Source organism: Macaca thibetana, chromosome 19, assembly GCF_024542745.1.
Source record: "Macaca thibetana thibetana isolate TM-01 chromosome 19, ASM2454274v1, whole genome shotgun sequence".
Classification (NCBI taxonomy): Eukaryota; Metazoa; Chordata; class Mammalia; order Primates; family Cercopithecidae; genus Macaca; species Macaca thibetana.
This window is the reverse complement of record NC_065596.1, coordinates 11,302,656-11,316,079: the sequence shown is the minus strand read 5'-3', so window position 1 is coordinate 11,316,079 and position 13,424 is coordinate 11,302,656. Positions and strand designations below refer to the sequence as shown.

The following is a 13,424-nucleotide window of genomic DNA, read 5'->3' as shown; positions in this document are numbered from 1 at the left end:
GCCTGGTTATTTATTAATTTTTTTGTATTTTTAGTGGAGAAGGGGTTTCACCATGTTGGCCAGGTTGGTCTTGAACTCCTGACCTCAGGTGATCTGTCTGCCTTGGCCTCCCAGAGTGCTGGGATAACATGCGTAAGCCACTGGGCACAGCCAAATGTCTGCTATTGTAAGGCACACAGCCTGTGATAATTTATTTTTTTATTTTATTTTATCTTTTTTTTGAGATGGAGTCTCGCTGTTGCACAGACTGGAGTGCAGTGGCCGAATCTCAGCTCACTGCAAGGTCCGCCTCCCGGGTTCACGCCGTTCTCCTGCCTCAGCCTCCCAAGTAGCTGGGACTACAGGTGCCCGCCACCACGCCCAGCTAGTTTTTTGTATTTTTTAGTAGAAACGGGGTTTCACCGTGTTAGCCAGGATGGTCTCGATCTCCTGACCTCGTGATCCTCCCATCTTGGCCTCCCAAAGTGCTGGGATTACAGGCGTGAGCCACCATGCCCGGCGGATAATTTATTACAGCAGCCACAGGAAGAGACTAATACAACTCCTATTTCTTTAATTTTTAATTTAATTTTATTTTTTTGAGACGGAGTTTCCCTCTGTCTCCCAGGTTGGAGTGCAGTGGCACGATCTTGGTTCACTACAACCTCTGCTTCCCAGGTTCAAGCCAATTCTCCTGCCTCAGCCTCCTGAATAGCTGGGGTTACAGGTGCCCACCACCACACCCGGCTGATTTTTGTATTATTAGTAGAGACGGGGTTTCATCATGTTGTCCAGGCTGGTCTTGAACTCCTGACCTCAGGTGATCCACCCACCTCGGCCTCCCAAAGTGCTGGGATTACAGGCATGAGCCACTGTGCCTGGCCCAACTCCTATTTCTTTAATTTTCTTTTTTGAGATGGGGTCTTGCTAGGTTGCCCAGTCTGCTCTCAAACTCCTGGGCTCAAGTGATCCTCTCACCTTAGCCTTAGCTGGGACTTCAGGTGCATGCTACCACATCTGACTTCTTTAATTTTGTTTTTTTTTCTTTTTTTAAGATGGTGTCTCCCTCTCTCACCCAGGCTGGAATGCAGTGGTGCGATCTCGGCTCACTGCAACCTCCGCCTTGCGGGTTCAAGCAATTCTCTGCCACAGCCTCCCGAATACCTGGGATTACAAGCACCCAACACCACACCGGCTAATTTTTGTGTTTTTAGTAGAGACAGGGGTTTCACCATCTCGGCCGGGCTAGTCTTGAACTCCTGACGTCGTGATCCACCCGCCTCGGCCTCCCAAAGTGCTGGGATTACAGGCATGAGCCACCATGCCCGGCAACTTCTTTAATTTTTTAAAAAGCCATCCATTTTCTTCCCCTCCGCAGTTTTTTTGTTTGTTTGTTTGTTTGTTTGTTTTTTTGAGACGGAGTCTTGCCGTGTCACCCAGGCTGGAGTGCAGTGGCATGATCTTGGCTCACTGCAACAACCTCTACCTCCCAGGTTCAAGCGATTCTCCTGCCTCAGCCTCCTGAGGTGCTCTGGCTGGGGCCCCCGCACAGTCATGGCTGTCTCACAAGTCCTCCAGCCGGGTGATGTGACCGTTCCATGTCCCCACCCCAGTTCTCTGATGGCAGCTGAAGGGGATCAGGATATGTTACCCTTAAAAATATATCACTTAGAGACTGGGCACAGTGCCTCACGCTTGTAATCCAGCACTCTGGGAGGCCGAGGTGAGTGGATCATTTGAGCTCAGGAGTTTGAGACTAGCCTGGGCAACGTGGAAAAACCCCATCTCCACTAAAAATACAAAAAATTCACCAGGCATATGGTGGCATCCACCTGTGGTCCCAGCTACTTGGGAGGCTGAGGTAGGAGGATGGCTTGAGGCTGCGAGGCTGAGGTTGCAGAGAGCTGAGATTGCACCACTGCACTCCAGCCTGGGCAACAGACTAAGACCCTGTCTCAAAAAAAAAAAAAAAAAAAAATCAATCAATCAATCTATCTATCTATCTATCTATCTATCTATCTATCTATCTATCTATCATCTAGCTAGCTAGCTATCAACTGTAGCATAATAATTATTCTGAGCTGAATGCAATAGAAAATCAGTAGATGGCCAGGCGCGGTAGCTCACGCCTATAATCCAGCATTTTGGGAGGCCAAGCTGGATGGATCACCTGAGATCAGGAGTTTGAGACCAGCCTGGCCAACATAGTGAAACCTTGTTTCTACTAAAAATACAAAAAATTGTCTGGGCGTGGTGGCTCAAACCTGTAATCCCAGCACTTTGGGAGGCCGAGGTGGGCGGATCAGGAGGTCAGGAGATCGAGACCATCCTGGCTAACATGGTGAAACCCCGTCTCTACTAAAAATACAAAAAATTAGCTGGGTGTGGTGGTGGCTGCCTGTAGTCCCAGCTACTTGGGAGGCTGAGGCAGGAGAATGGCGTGAACCCAGGAGGTGGAGCTTGCGGTGAGTGGAGATTGTGCCACTGCACACTCCAGCCTGGGCGACAGAGCGAGACTCTGTCTCCAAAAAACAAAAAAAAAAAAATACAAAAACTTAGCTGGGTATGGTGGTGGGCACCTATAGTCCCAACTACTCAGGAGGCTGAGGCACAAGAATCCCTTGAACCTGGGAGGTGGAGGTTGAAGTGAGCCAAGATCCTGACATTGCAATCCAACCTGGGTGACAGAGTGAGACTGTCTCAAAAAAAAAAAAAAAAAAAAAAAAAAAAAAAAAAAAAAATCAGTAGAGGCAGAAAGAATTCTCTGCTCTCTCCTTTTCTGCCTCAAAGCCAGGCAGAAACTTCTCTTTAAGAAGGTGATATATCCTGGCTAACCCGGTGAAACCCCGTCTCTACTAAAAAATACAAAAAAACTAGCCGGGTGTGGTGGCGGGTGCCTGTAGTCCCAGCTACTTCGGAGGCTGAAGCAGGAGAATGGCGTAAACCTGGGAGGCGGAGCTTGCAGTGAGCTGAGATCCGGCCACTGCACTCCAGCCTGGGTGACAGCACGAGACTCCGTCTCAAAAAAAAAAAAAAAAAAAAAAAAAAAAGAAGGTGACATAAATTTCCCTCTGTGGAGGTGTCCCCCCATCTCCTTACCAGGGAGAGCAGAGCAACTCCTCTCACTACAGATAGTCAGTCCCAAGATGAGTCTACATAAACAACCTTTCTAAAATAACTCTCTGTCTCCCTCTCTCTCTCTCTTTTTTTCTTTTTGAAACAGGATTTTTCTCTGTCACCTAGGCTGGAGTGCAGTGGCGTGATCATAGGTCACTGCTGCCTTGATCTCCTGGGTTCCTTTGATTCTCCCACCTCAGCCTCCCAAGTAGCTGAGACCACAGGCATGCACCACAATGCCAGGCTAATTTTTATATTATGTATTTATTTATTGTTTGAGACAGAGTTTCGCTTTTGTTGCCCAGGCTGGAGTGCAATGGCATGATCTTGGCTCACTGCAACCTCCACCTCCTGGATTCAAGTGATTCTCCTGCCTCAGCCTCCCAAGTAGCTGGGATTATAGGCATGCGCCACTACTCCTGGCTAATTTTGTATTTTTAGTAGAGACGGGGTTTCTCCATGTTGGTCAGGCTGGTCTCGAACTCCCGACCTCAGGTGATCCGCCCGCCTCAGCCTCCCGAAGTGCTGGGATTACAGGCGTGAGCCACCACTCCCAGCCAATTTTTGTATTTTTTGTAGAGATGGGGTTTCACCATGTCGCCCAGGCTGGTCTCGAACTCCTGGGCTCAAGTGATCCTCCAGCCTCAGCCTCTCCAGTAGCTGGGACCACAGGCATGTACCACCACACTCTGCTATTTTTCATTTTTAGTAGAGACAGGGTCTCGCCATGCTGTCCAGGCTGGTCTCGAACTCCTGAGCTCAAGCAATCCACCCACCTTGACCTCCCAAAGTGCTGGGGTTACAGGCATGAGCCACCCAGCCCAGCCGATGCTTGGGCTTTTGAACCTCAGGGCATTTCTATGACAATCATGCCCTTTCAGCCTTCCAGGTGATGAGGCTCAAACAATGGCTTGAGGGGATGTGAGACCTGGGACTAAGCCAAGCTCCCCTCCTCTTCCTCATCCCCTGTGTCTCCTGGGCAACTAACACTCCAGCCTGATGATGTGGACTGTGGAGGCCTCGGACCACCTGTTAGCACTTGGGCATAGACTTGGCCTTTGAGTTCAGGGCTTATGGCGGGCTTCGGTGGTGAACTTCATTCCTGGGGGGACAGATGACTGCAGCCTCATTGGCAGCAGAAGGAATTGCACGAACCCTGGCTTTCTCCAGTGGCTCCTGGACACACTCAACCCCAACACCATGGGAGGGGGACCAGAGGCCAACTCTGCCTTGGACGGGCAGCTTGTTTAGAAGCCTGTGTTGGTTGCAGGTTGCCAGGCTCCCTCCCTTCCATTAAAAAAAATTATTGAAATTTTTTTTGAGACGGAGTCTCACTCTGTCACCCAGGCTGGAGTGCAGTGATGTAATCTCAGCTCACTACAACCTCTGCCTCCCAGGTTCAAGCGATTCTCCTGCCTCAGCCTCCCGAGTAGCTGGGAATATAGGCATGCACCACCACACCCAGCTAATTTTTGTATTTTTAGTAGAGATGGGGTTTCACTATGTTGGCCAGGCTGGTCTCAAACTCCTGACTTGGTGATTTTACTGCCTTGGCCTGCCAAAGTGCTGGGATTACAGGTGTGAGCCATTGTGCCCAGCCTTAAAAAAAAAACAAAACACCTTTTTTTTTTTTTTTAGTGACAGGGTCTTGCTATGTTGCCCAGCTGGTCTTGAACTACCAGCCTCAAGCGATCCTCCCAAAGTGTTGAGATTACAAGAGTCAGCCACCGCACTCAGCCTCAAAACTTTGACTTCTTGTTGGACTGATCTTTTCCTAGATGTCATTATTTTATTTATTTATTTTTACTTTTAATTTTTTTTAGAGATGAGATCTTTCTACATCACCCAGGCTGGAGTACAATGGTTATTCACAGGTGTGATCATAGCTGGTCTTGACCTCCGTGGGCTCAAGTGATCCTCCTGCCTCAGCCTCCTGAATAGCTGGAACTACAGGTGCGTGCCACCACACTTGGCTTACCATTATTTTAGAAGGACTTATACCTGTCTTGCCATCTGGAGTCTGCAGATTTCTTGCCTGAGGTAAGCTCACGCAGGGCCTGTTGTCTGGAACAAGACCTGTTCAAAATGTTTGCCTTAATGCTACAGTAGTAATGGTGATAGTCAATAATAGCTTGCTATGGGTCAGGTACTGTTCTGAGAACAGAAGTTCTCAAAGGAGTCTTGGACTCTGAGGATGGCTGAAACACTTTGGGGTGGGGGTGTCCACAAGACCAAACTATTATTATCTGAGACAGAGTCTTGCTCTGTTGCCCAGGCTGGAGTGCAATGGCACGATCTTGGCTCACTGCAACCTCTGCCTCCTGGGTTCAAGTGATTCTCCTGCCTCAGCCTCTCGAGTAGCTGGGATTACAGGCGCCCGCCACCATGCCTGGCTAATTTTTGTATTTTTAGTAGAGACGGGGTTTCACATGTTAGCCAGGCTGGTCTCTAACTTCTGGCTTCAAGCAATCTGCCCGCCTTGGACTCCCAAAGTGCTGCATTACAGGCTTGAGCCACCTTGCCTGGCCCAGGATGGCTGCTCTCAGTTCAGACCTAAGCTTTGGGAGAACTGGGAACCTGTGCATGGAGGGCGGGGTGCACTGCCCTGCACCCCAGCAAGGACAGCTGCCAAGGACCTGGATAGGATCTTCGGTTTTTTGCTTTCCTGAGCTCCCAACTCAGCCAGCTCATTCCACTGGGGCCCGTGACAGGAGAAGCTTGCATTGCTCTCTGTGTCACTGGGACAATTACCCAGACATTGCAAATAGCCAGGGACCGGAGAGCTGCAGTTTCCTCCGTCTTCGCCACTTTCTTTTTTTTCTGAAACGGAATTTAGCTCTTGTTGCCCAGGCTGGAGTGCAATGGCGCGGTCTGGGCTCGCTGAAACCTCTGCCTCCCAGGTTCAAATTATTCTCCTGCTTCAGCCTCCCAAGTAGTTGGGATTACAGGCGCCCACCACCATGCCTGGCTAATTTTTGTGTTTTTAGTAAAGATGGGGTTTCACTATGTTGACCAGGCTGGTTGTGAACTCCTGACTTCATGTGATCCACCCACCTCGGCCTCCCAAAGTGCTGGGATTATAGGCGTGAGCCACCGCGCCCGGCCTTTTTTTTTTTTTTTTAAAGACAGAGTCTCACTCTGTCACTCAGGCTGGAGTGCAGTGGTGGGATCTTGGCTCACTGTTAACCTCCGCCTCTCAGGCTCAGGTGATTCTCGTGCCTCAGCCTCCGGAGTAGCTGGGATTACAGGTGTGTGCAACCACGCGTGGCTAATTTTTTTTTTTTTTTTTTTTTAGTAGAGATGGGGTTTTGCCATGTTGGCTGGGTTGGTCTCGAACTCTTGACCTCAAGTGATCCATTTGCCTCGGCCTCCCAAAGTGCTGGGATTACAGGCGTGCACAACAATGCCTGGCCTCTTTGTCGCTTTCAAACATTGCTTCTAGGAGCTAACAAAGTGCCTCTTTGTATGATTCCCCAAGAGAGACCCACCCAGGCAGCACCTAGCCAAGGGATAAAGACCACTCCCATCCAAAAACCCTTTGATTCAACTTTTTTTATTTTTTTTTTTCTTTTTGAATGTCATGCAATAATTCACAGTCCCAAGCCCACGGTTTTCAAACAAGGTAGGAAAAAAGGAAAAAAGAAGCAAAGGAATCGGTGGTCATGGTGGGTTTTTTTTTTCTTCTTTTGTTATTTCAAGCAGGACCAAATGTCAGAAAAAAATGCCTCTTTTCTCAATCATTAATTTTTTTGTCCTTTTTAAAATTGTTTATTGTTATTATTTTTTTTAATTGATTTCTGCAGGCAGTAATAGTAGGGTTTGGTATAACCGGCAAGCACTCCTGTGTGTGTCTGAGAACGTGTGTGGATATGAGTGTGTCTGGTGATGGGTGCTGGGCGCTGGGGTTCCGGTTCCTTCCGGCTTCTTTGCCGCACTCGGCCACCAGCTCTCGTTCATCAGGGAAAGGAAAGATTCAATTGAGATGATAAAACTCATCAATAGAAGCTATTTTTTTTCTCCCCGTTTTTCTTTTAAAAATGTTTTTTTTTGTTTTTTGTTTTTTTTGTTTTCCATGTTCCCCAAAGTTCTCCAAAAATGGCTGAGTTAATTCAAATCCCTTGGCGGTGTGGTTTGTCTGCCCCCTGCCTCCCACCCGAGAGCCCGTCGTAGGTGGGGGGGATCGGGGCTGGGTGGGGGGCGCCGTGGCTGCCCAGGAGGGTCTCTTCTGGCCGAGGGTCTCTGCGGGACACCCTTGTGGCCCAGCCCTGGTCTCTCCAGAGTCTGGGGTCTCCCGGCTGGCCCTCTCCCGGGCCCTCTGTGCTGGGCCCCCGCCGCCTCTGCGCGGCTCCTCGGGTGGGGTGTGTGCGTGGGGTGCGTGGGGGGCCGGGCGGGCGCCACCTCGCCCGGGCTTAGCACCAATCGTCGTCGCTCTCGCTGTAGGGTTCGTGCAGGCCCTTCCTGGAGCCCGGCCCGCGGGGCCTGGCCAGTCCGTGCGCCGGGTAGTAGCCGTTGGGGAGTCGCCGGCCGTGCCGGGAAGGCGAGGCGCAGGCCGGGCCCGAGGCCCGGGGAGTCCTGGGCGAGCGCCCGGTGGCGCCCGAGGACGCGTGTCGTGCGGGGGGTGGCGCGTCGTAGGCCCCGGCCATGGCCTCCTCGCCGCCCCCGCTGCCCGGGCCGTCGGCCTCGTCGTAGTCGGAGCCCCGATAGTAGCCGTGGTGCCGGGGACCCGGGGGCCCTTCGGACACGTGCGGGCCGGATGCCGGCCACCGGGCCCCACCGTGGCGACAGGCCCTGGGGGACTCGCTCCGGGCCGGGCCTGGGACCCGCCGCTCCATCCTGGGCGAGCGGCCGCTGCTGTGGCCCCCCGTGGGCGGCCGATCTCCCGCCAGAGGCTCGGCCGTGGGGCCTGGGTACCTCCGAGGGCCGCTGGTGGCCGCCCGGCCCGGCCTGGCCACCGCCTGCTGCTGCTGCTGCGGGGGACCCGAGCCGCCGGCCTTACGGATCACAGGGGAATAGGACACGTGTGGCCGGGGGGTGGAGGGGGTCTGGGGGAGCTGGCGGCGGCCCCGCCGCGGAGTGCTGGTACCAGATGTTGAGGGGGCTGGGCTTCCACTTACGGAACTACTGCCCTACACGAAAATTGAAACAAAGGAAATCAAAAAAAAAGATACAACAAAATCAAAGGAGACACAGGATTGGGAGGGAGAGAGGGGAGCCAAGGGAGAAGGGCCGGGAGGGGAGGGAGGAGGAGGGGGAGGAGGAGGAGGGGGGGGGACACAGGACATTTGAATGGAAAAAAGCAACAGCCACAGGGAGGAGGGAGGGGAGGAGGGGGAGTGAGACAAGGAGGGAGGGGAGGAGTCGAAAACCAACACAACAAAGTGAAAAGAGAAATGAGAAATGGAGTTTTGTAAGTTTCGGGGTTAAAAATAGCAGAAGTTTCAAAAATTACTCACAGGCGTCCAGAAGACAAATTATAATCGAAACAAAAACGGAAGCCGGGTTAAAGGAAAGCGAAAGGTCGGGCGGCGCGGCCCAGAACTCAAATGTGATCCACAACCGAGGAGGAAGCAGCTGCGGGCGGCGGGGAGGGGGCGGCGGGTGGGCGGGGGTGTTGGGGGGACAGCATGGGCAGCTGATGTGGCCGGGAGCCGTGTCTGCTCCGGCCGCCGGGCACCCCTGTGGCTTGGGGGCAGGATGGGAGGTGGTCACAGCCGGGATCGGGGGACTTTTGCCCAGAGTGGCTGTCGGGTAGGGGGTCCCCTTCTCTCCTCCCCGCCTCCCCGCCCGTGAGCCCAGCCTGGGGTCACTTGCAGCCGCACCCACCTGCCGGTGCGCCATGTGCTCTCGGCCCTCGCTGGGCGAGCGGGACCAGCGCTGATCCCGGGCCCGCGCCCGGCCGTGGTCTGGCCGTTCCTGGGCATAGCGGTCCTTGTCAGGGGGCGGGGGGTGGTGGTGGTGGTGGTGGTGGTGGTGCTGTCTATGCTTCCGATCCTTGGGCCGGCCCCGCTCCTGGTCCCGCTCCTTCGACGGCAGGTCCCCGGATTGAGTGGTCATGCTCAGGTCCGTCCCCAAGCCTGGGCCGGGCGAGGGTGGGACAGACAGACAGACAGGTGGTCGTGAGGGACAAGTGGTGCAGATGCACACACAGGAGGCCACCCGGAGGGTGTAGGGCCCTAGAGATCCCCTAGACCAAGGCAGGTCAGTGGGTCGGGGGGACGGGGCTGTACCCAGGTTCCTGCAGCCGCTGCCTGGCCGCCTCTGTCCCCTCTCCAAGGAGGCCTTTCCCTTTCTCCTTCCTCAGTGTCTCCCCCGCCCTGCCTTCTCCTCCCCTCTCCTCTGTTCCGCTTGTCCCTGAGCCCCACGGGGCTGCCCATCTGTGTCCATGTCGGTGCCCACCTGTGTCCACGTCGGTGTAGCGGCCCAGGGAGCGCTCAGAGGTGCGGTGGCTGCGGTCGCGGCGCCGCTGGTGGTGCCGCTGGTTCTCCTCGGGTGGGACCCGCTCCAGTGAGTAGTCATCCAGGCGTCGGGCCTTGGGGCCCAGCACGGAGGCTGAACGCTTCATGGGGCTGGTGTCTGAGATGGTCTGGGAGGGGGACAGGCCAGTGGGCTGGGGTCAGCAGCTAGCACCAAGTGGTCCCGGTCCTTCCTGCCCCATCGCGGCAGCCTGGCGGCGGCCTTTGATGACTGGAGTGTGACCATCCTGGGGCAGGGGCCAGGGGGTGCCGTGGGGCCTTGGCTCCCCCTGATCATTCAGGGCTCTGAGTGTGGCCAGGCCTCTGAGGGTAGAGCGTGAGGACTCCTCTGTCCCTCAGAGACAAGACTGCTCCTTTTGAGCCCATCCTGGGTTCTGACCAGAAAGATCTGACCCTCATCCTCCAGCCCCTGGGGCCCAGCCAGGGTTGGGCAGGCTCAGGCTGGCCAGAGGGAAGCCCTGCCCTCATACATCCAGGGTGCAAACCTGGGAGCCCCGACTGCTGCCCTCATCCCTGCCCCAGCTTGCTCTCCTGGGAAGGTGAGAAGCCTCCGACTCTGTGGCTGGCTGACCTATGGGCTCAGGACAGGTGCCCGGCAGGGCAGCTCCAGGTCCTCCCGGCTAACGGGGCTGTGCTCGCTGCCCCCGCAAGTCTGAGTCCTTCTGGTGAGGCCCACGCTAGGGAGCTCTGGGTGGGGGTGGGGGATACCCAGGCACCTGAGGCTCTGGGGGCCCACTCTTTTCCCGGGTGCTGCACCCCTGGGTCAAGCCCTGACACAGGTTTCTCTGCAGCAGGCAGAGGAGGGAAGGAGGGAGATGGGGCAGATGTCCGCCTCCCAAGGTCCAGCCCAGCTGAGCACTGGTGGCTCCAGGTAGGAGCTGCAGGACCATGGGTTGGTGGTGGTGGTAGGGGAAGAAGCCCCCCAGAAAGAGGTGCAGGGTGGGCCAGGCTCTTGGAGAGCCCGCGTCCTCTGGCGTAGGGGGCCCTGAAGAAAAGGTGGTAGGAGTGAGGATGGGGATGGCCCCGCCCACCAGGGCGTATGGGTGGGGGGCACACACAGGACACCACACACAAGGATTGGGCTCCATGGGGGAGAGGGTGAGATTGGCAAAGAAAGGGTGGGGTCTGAGGGTGAGGGTGAGAGATGACGGGACTCCCTGGAGGGGGGGTGGGGAGGAAGAGGGGGCCGGAGCCCTGCTGGGCGCTGGGCAGGCGCGGTACATACACTGAGGTTATTCCCACGTGGCCGGCCCCTTCTCCTCTGTCACAGCCCCATGGGATGGTGCACACAGAAAAAACAGAAAGAAGAAAATAAATATAAAAGGCAAGAGGGAGAGTGAGGAGGCGGTACATGGAGAAGAAGCCAGGGAGGGGGGTGGCACTGGCATCAAGAGAAATCGGAGGGAGAAGGCAGGAAGGAAAAGAAAAGTTAAAGTCCTGGCGGGTGGGTGTCCTGGGCCCCCAGGGCTGGATGTCCTCCATTCCCATGGGTACAGAGGAGACAGACAGGAGACACAGACAGACAGATGGCAGAGGCATGGGACTGAAAGACGGGATGGCGCAGCCTCGAGCCCCTGGCCCTGGGCTCTGCCTCATGCGATGCACACCCCAACCCCTGGCTCCAGCTGATGCTCAAAGCTTCCACGTGGTAGCCGTCAGCTGGGCTTGTCCCAACCCCCTCCTGGGGCCCAGCAGCTCGGTCCTGAGGGGGCAGCAGCATGCACACTGGGTGCTCTCCAACCCATGTTCCCAGCAGCCAGAGGCCAGGCCCTCAGGTGACCCTGGTCCAGCCAGGCACAGCACAGCCTCCTGCCCCGTGCAGACGCCACACACAGCACACAGAAAGCTCGCCACAGCCACACATGCCACGCGCCCGGGCCAGGCTCTTGAAGCCACGCCCTGTTCTCCTCTAGAGGCCGGCTGTGTGCATGGGCCGCCGCTGCTCAGGCCGGGGGAGCAGCCAGCTATGCTTCTGGGCCCTCTGTCCCACGAGTCCAGGGCAACTAGATCATCTGCAGGTGGGCCTGGCAGCTGGGTGAAGCGGCCACACACAGACACACGTCAAGCACACACCCCTGTCCCCCCCAGTGACCCCCACAGAGACCAGACAGAAAATAGGAACCCAGCTGCCCCCAGACCCACCCCAGACTCTGCTACTTCATCCTAGGACCTGTCAAGTTCCCATATACAGACACGTGTGCTCGTACATGTGTGCATGTGTGAGGACATGTGCAGTGTGTATATGCCCACGTGCACACGCATGTGTGTGTGTATGCAAGCATCTGAGTAGGCGCACAGCTGCACGTGTGTGTGCATGCATGCTGAGCATGTGTGTGTGTTTGTGTAGGGGTGATCTTCGCGGCAGGTGTCACCTGGCCCTGTTGAACCCTGCTGCACCCACTAATCTTCCACAACCTCCCCTGTCTGCAACCTCCAACCAGGGCAGCCAGAGACCATTTTGCAGTGGCCACTGCCCTCTGCCCCAGGGGAGCACTTTCCTCTCCGTCCTCTGTGAGGGAGGAGGGTGTGCAGGTGCTCCAGGTGTGGCCAGGTGGTGGGTGGGGCCTGCAGATTGCTTCAGAGGCCCAAGGAGTCTCTACCCAGGCCTGAGTCCGGCAGGGATGGGATGCACTGGGCTGCTTGTTGCGGGGGGCCCGGCCCCACCTGGTGCAGAGTTAGGGGGCCAGCCCCAGGGCAGTGGTGATAGCCCTCACCTGGTTCTCTGCAGGGAGGCGGGGCATGGAGGCGGCCCGGCCCTGGCCTTCCATGGGGAGGTAGTGCTCGCTGTCGGAGTAGCCATCTCTGCCCATCTCTCGCATCTCCACGGACTGCGGAGCAGATGGCGAAGCTGGATGAGCCCTGGGGCCTGACCTCCAGATCCCTGGTGTCTGCAGATGGAGGGAGCTGCAGGTGTGTGTGTGTGTGGGGGGGGGGGCCCAGATCCCTTCCTCCTGAACCACCCGGGCCCTGGGAGCCGTTGGGGAGTTGGGGGACAGAGGCACCTGAGAGTTAGGCTGGCTGTTGGGCATGTCGGTGGGGGGACCTCGTTCCGGGCTCCATGTGCCCGTCTTCTGGAACATCTCCTGGGCACGCTGGGTCACCCAGGACGGGCTCTCCTTGAGGCCGCTTTCGTGAGCCATCCTGCATGGGGGACAGAGGCCAGGGTAGCAGTGGGTGCTTAGGCGGCTTCCAGAACGTGGAGACCGTGACACCCCTGCACTCCACCTCCCTAGTAGGGGCGACACTCACAGGGCTCCTCCTGGGTCCAGTTGGGCGGAGGGGAGGGCGTTCTGGCCAGGTCCCCCTTCCTGCGTTGGGGACGGGGGCTCCATGCGCTGGAACATGAGGGGTGTCCGGTCCTGGGGAAGGGAGCAGAGAGTAGTGTGTGGACAAGGGCAGGGTGGTGGGATGGTGGTACCCAGAAGGCATTGCGACATCCCCAGTATACACACACAAGATACACACACACACACACACACACACACACTCAGATCTCGTCCATCTAGACCCTTCCTTCCAATTCCACACAGAACTGGACCACTTCTCACTCCTCCACCCAAGTCATAGCCCCAGCCTGGTCCCGCCTCCTCATCTCCCACTGCAGGCACCTTCTCCGAGGTCTCCCGCTCCTACCTTCAACCCCACTGTTCCACAAGAGCCACCAGAGGGTGCCCATGAACACCTGAGTCGGGTTGGATCTCTCCTTTGCTTAGAACCCTCCATGGCTCCCACTTCACTTGGGGTAAAAGCCAGGGTCCTTCCTGCAGCTCCCATGACCCTGAAGGATCTGCCCTACCACCTCCTTGCCCTTGTCTCCTCCCTGCTCTTTTCCGTCACACTGGCCTCTTTGCTGTT

At 56.2% G+C, this 13,424-nt stretch overlaps 3 protein-coding genes across 8 annotated transcripts in view; 1 reads left to right on the top strand and 2 right to left on the bottom strand.

Moving 5' to 3' along the window:
* Positions 1–13,424, top strand: part of YJU2B (YJU2 splicing factor homolog B) — a 595,535-nt gene that overhangs the window by 21,393 nt on the left and 560,718 nt on the right. The gene's annotated exons all lie outside the window — the stretch shown is intronic.
* STX10 (syntaxin 10) overlaps positions 1–13,424 on the bottom strand; it is a 121,616-nt gene that overhangs the window by 54,035 nt on the left and 54,157 nt on the right. The window lies entirely within an intron of this gene.
* Positions 6,630–13,424, bottom strand: part of CACNA1A (calcium voltage-gated channel subunit alpha1 A) — a 307,593-nt gene continuing 300,798 nt past the window's right edge. For 3 of the 6 annotated variants that reach the window (XM_050769980.1, XM_050769977.1, XM_050769978.1), the window contains exons 41-47: positions 12,819–12,928; positions 12,572–12,710; positions 12,284–12,397; positions 10,795–10,830; positions 9,493–9,679; positions 8,920–9,170; positions 6,630–8,222 (exon numbers count right to left, since the gene is read on the bottom strand). In XM_050769980.1, the coding sequence (XP_050625937.1) occupies positions 7,506–8,222; positions 8,920–9,170; positions 9,493–9,679; positions 10,795–10,830; positions 12,284–12,397; positions 12,572–12,710; positions 12,819–12,928 (1,554 nt within the window). In that variant the 3' untranslated portion in view covers positions 6,630–7,505. The remainder of the gene's footprint in view (positions 8,223–8,919; positions 9,171–9,492; positions 9,680–10,794; positions 10,831–12,283; positions 12,398–12,571; positions 12,711–12,818; positions 12,929–13,424) is intronic. The other 3 variants (XM_050769982.1, XM_050769981.1, XM_050769983.1) reach the window with 2 other exon arrangements.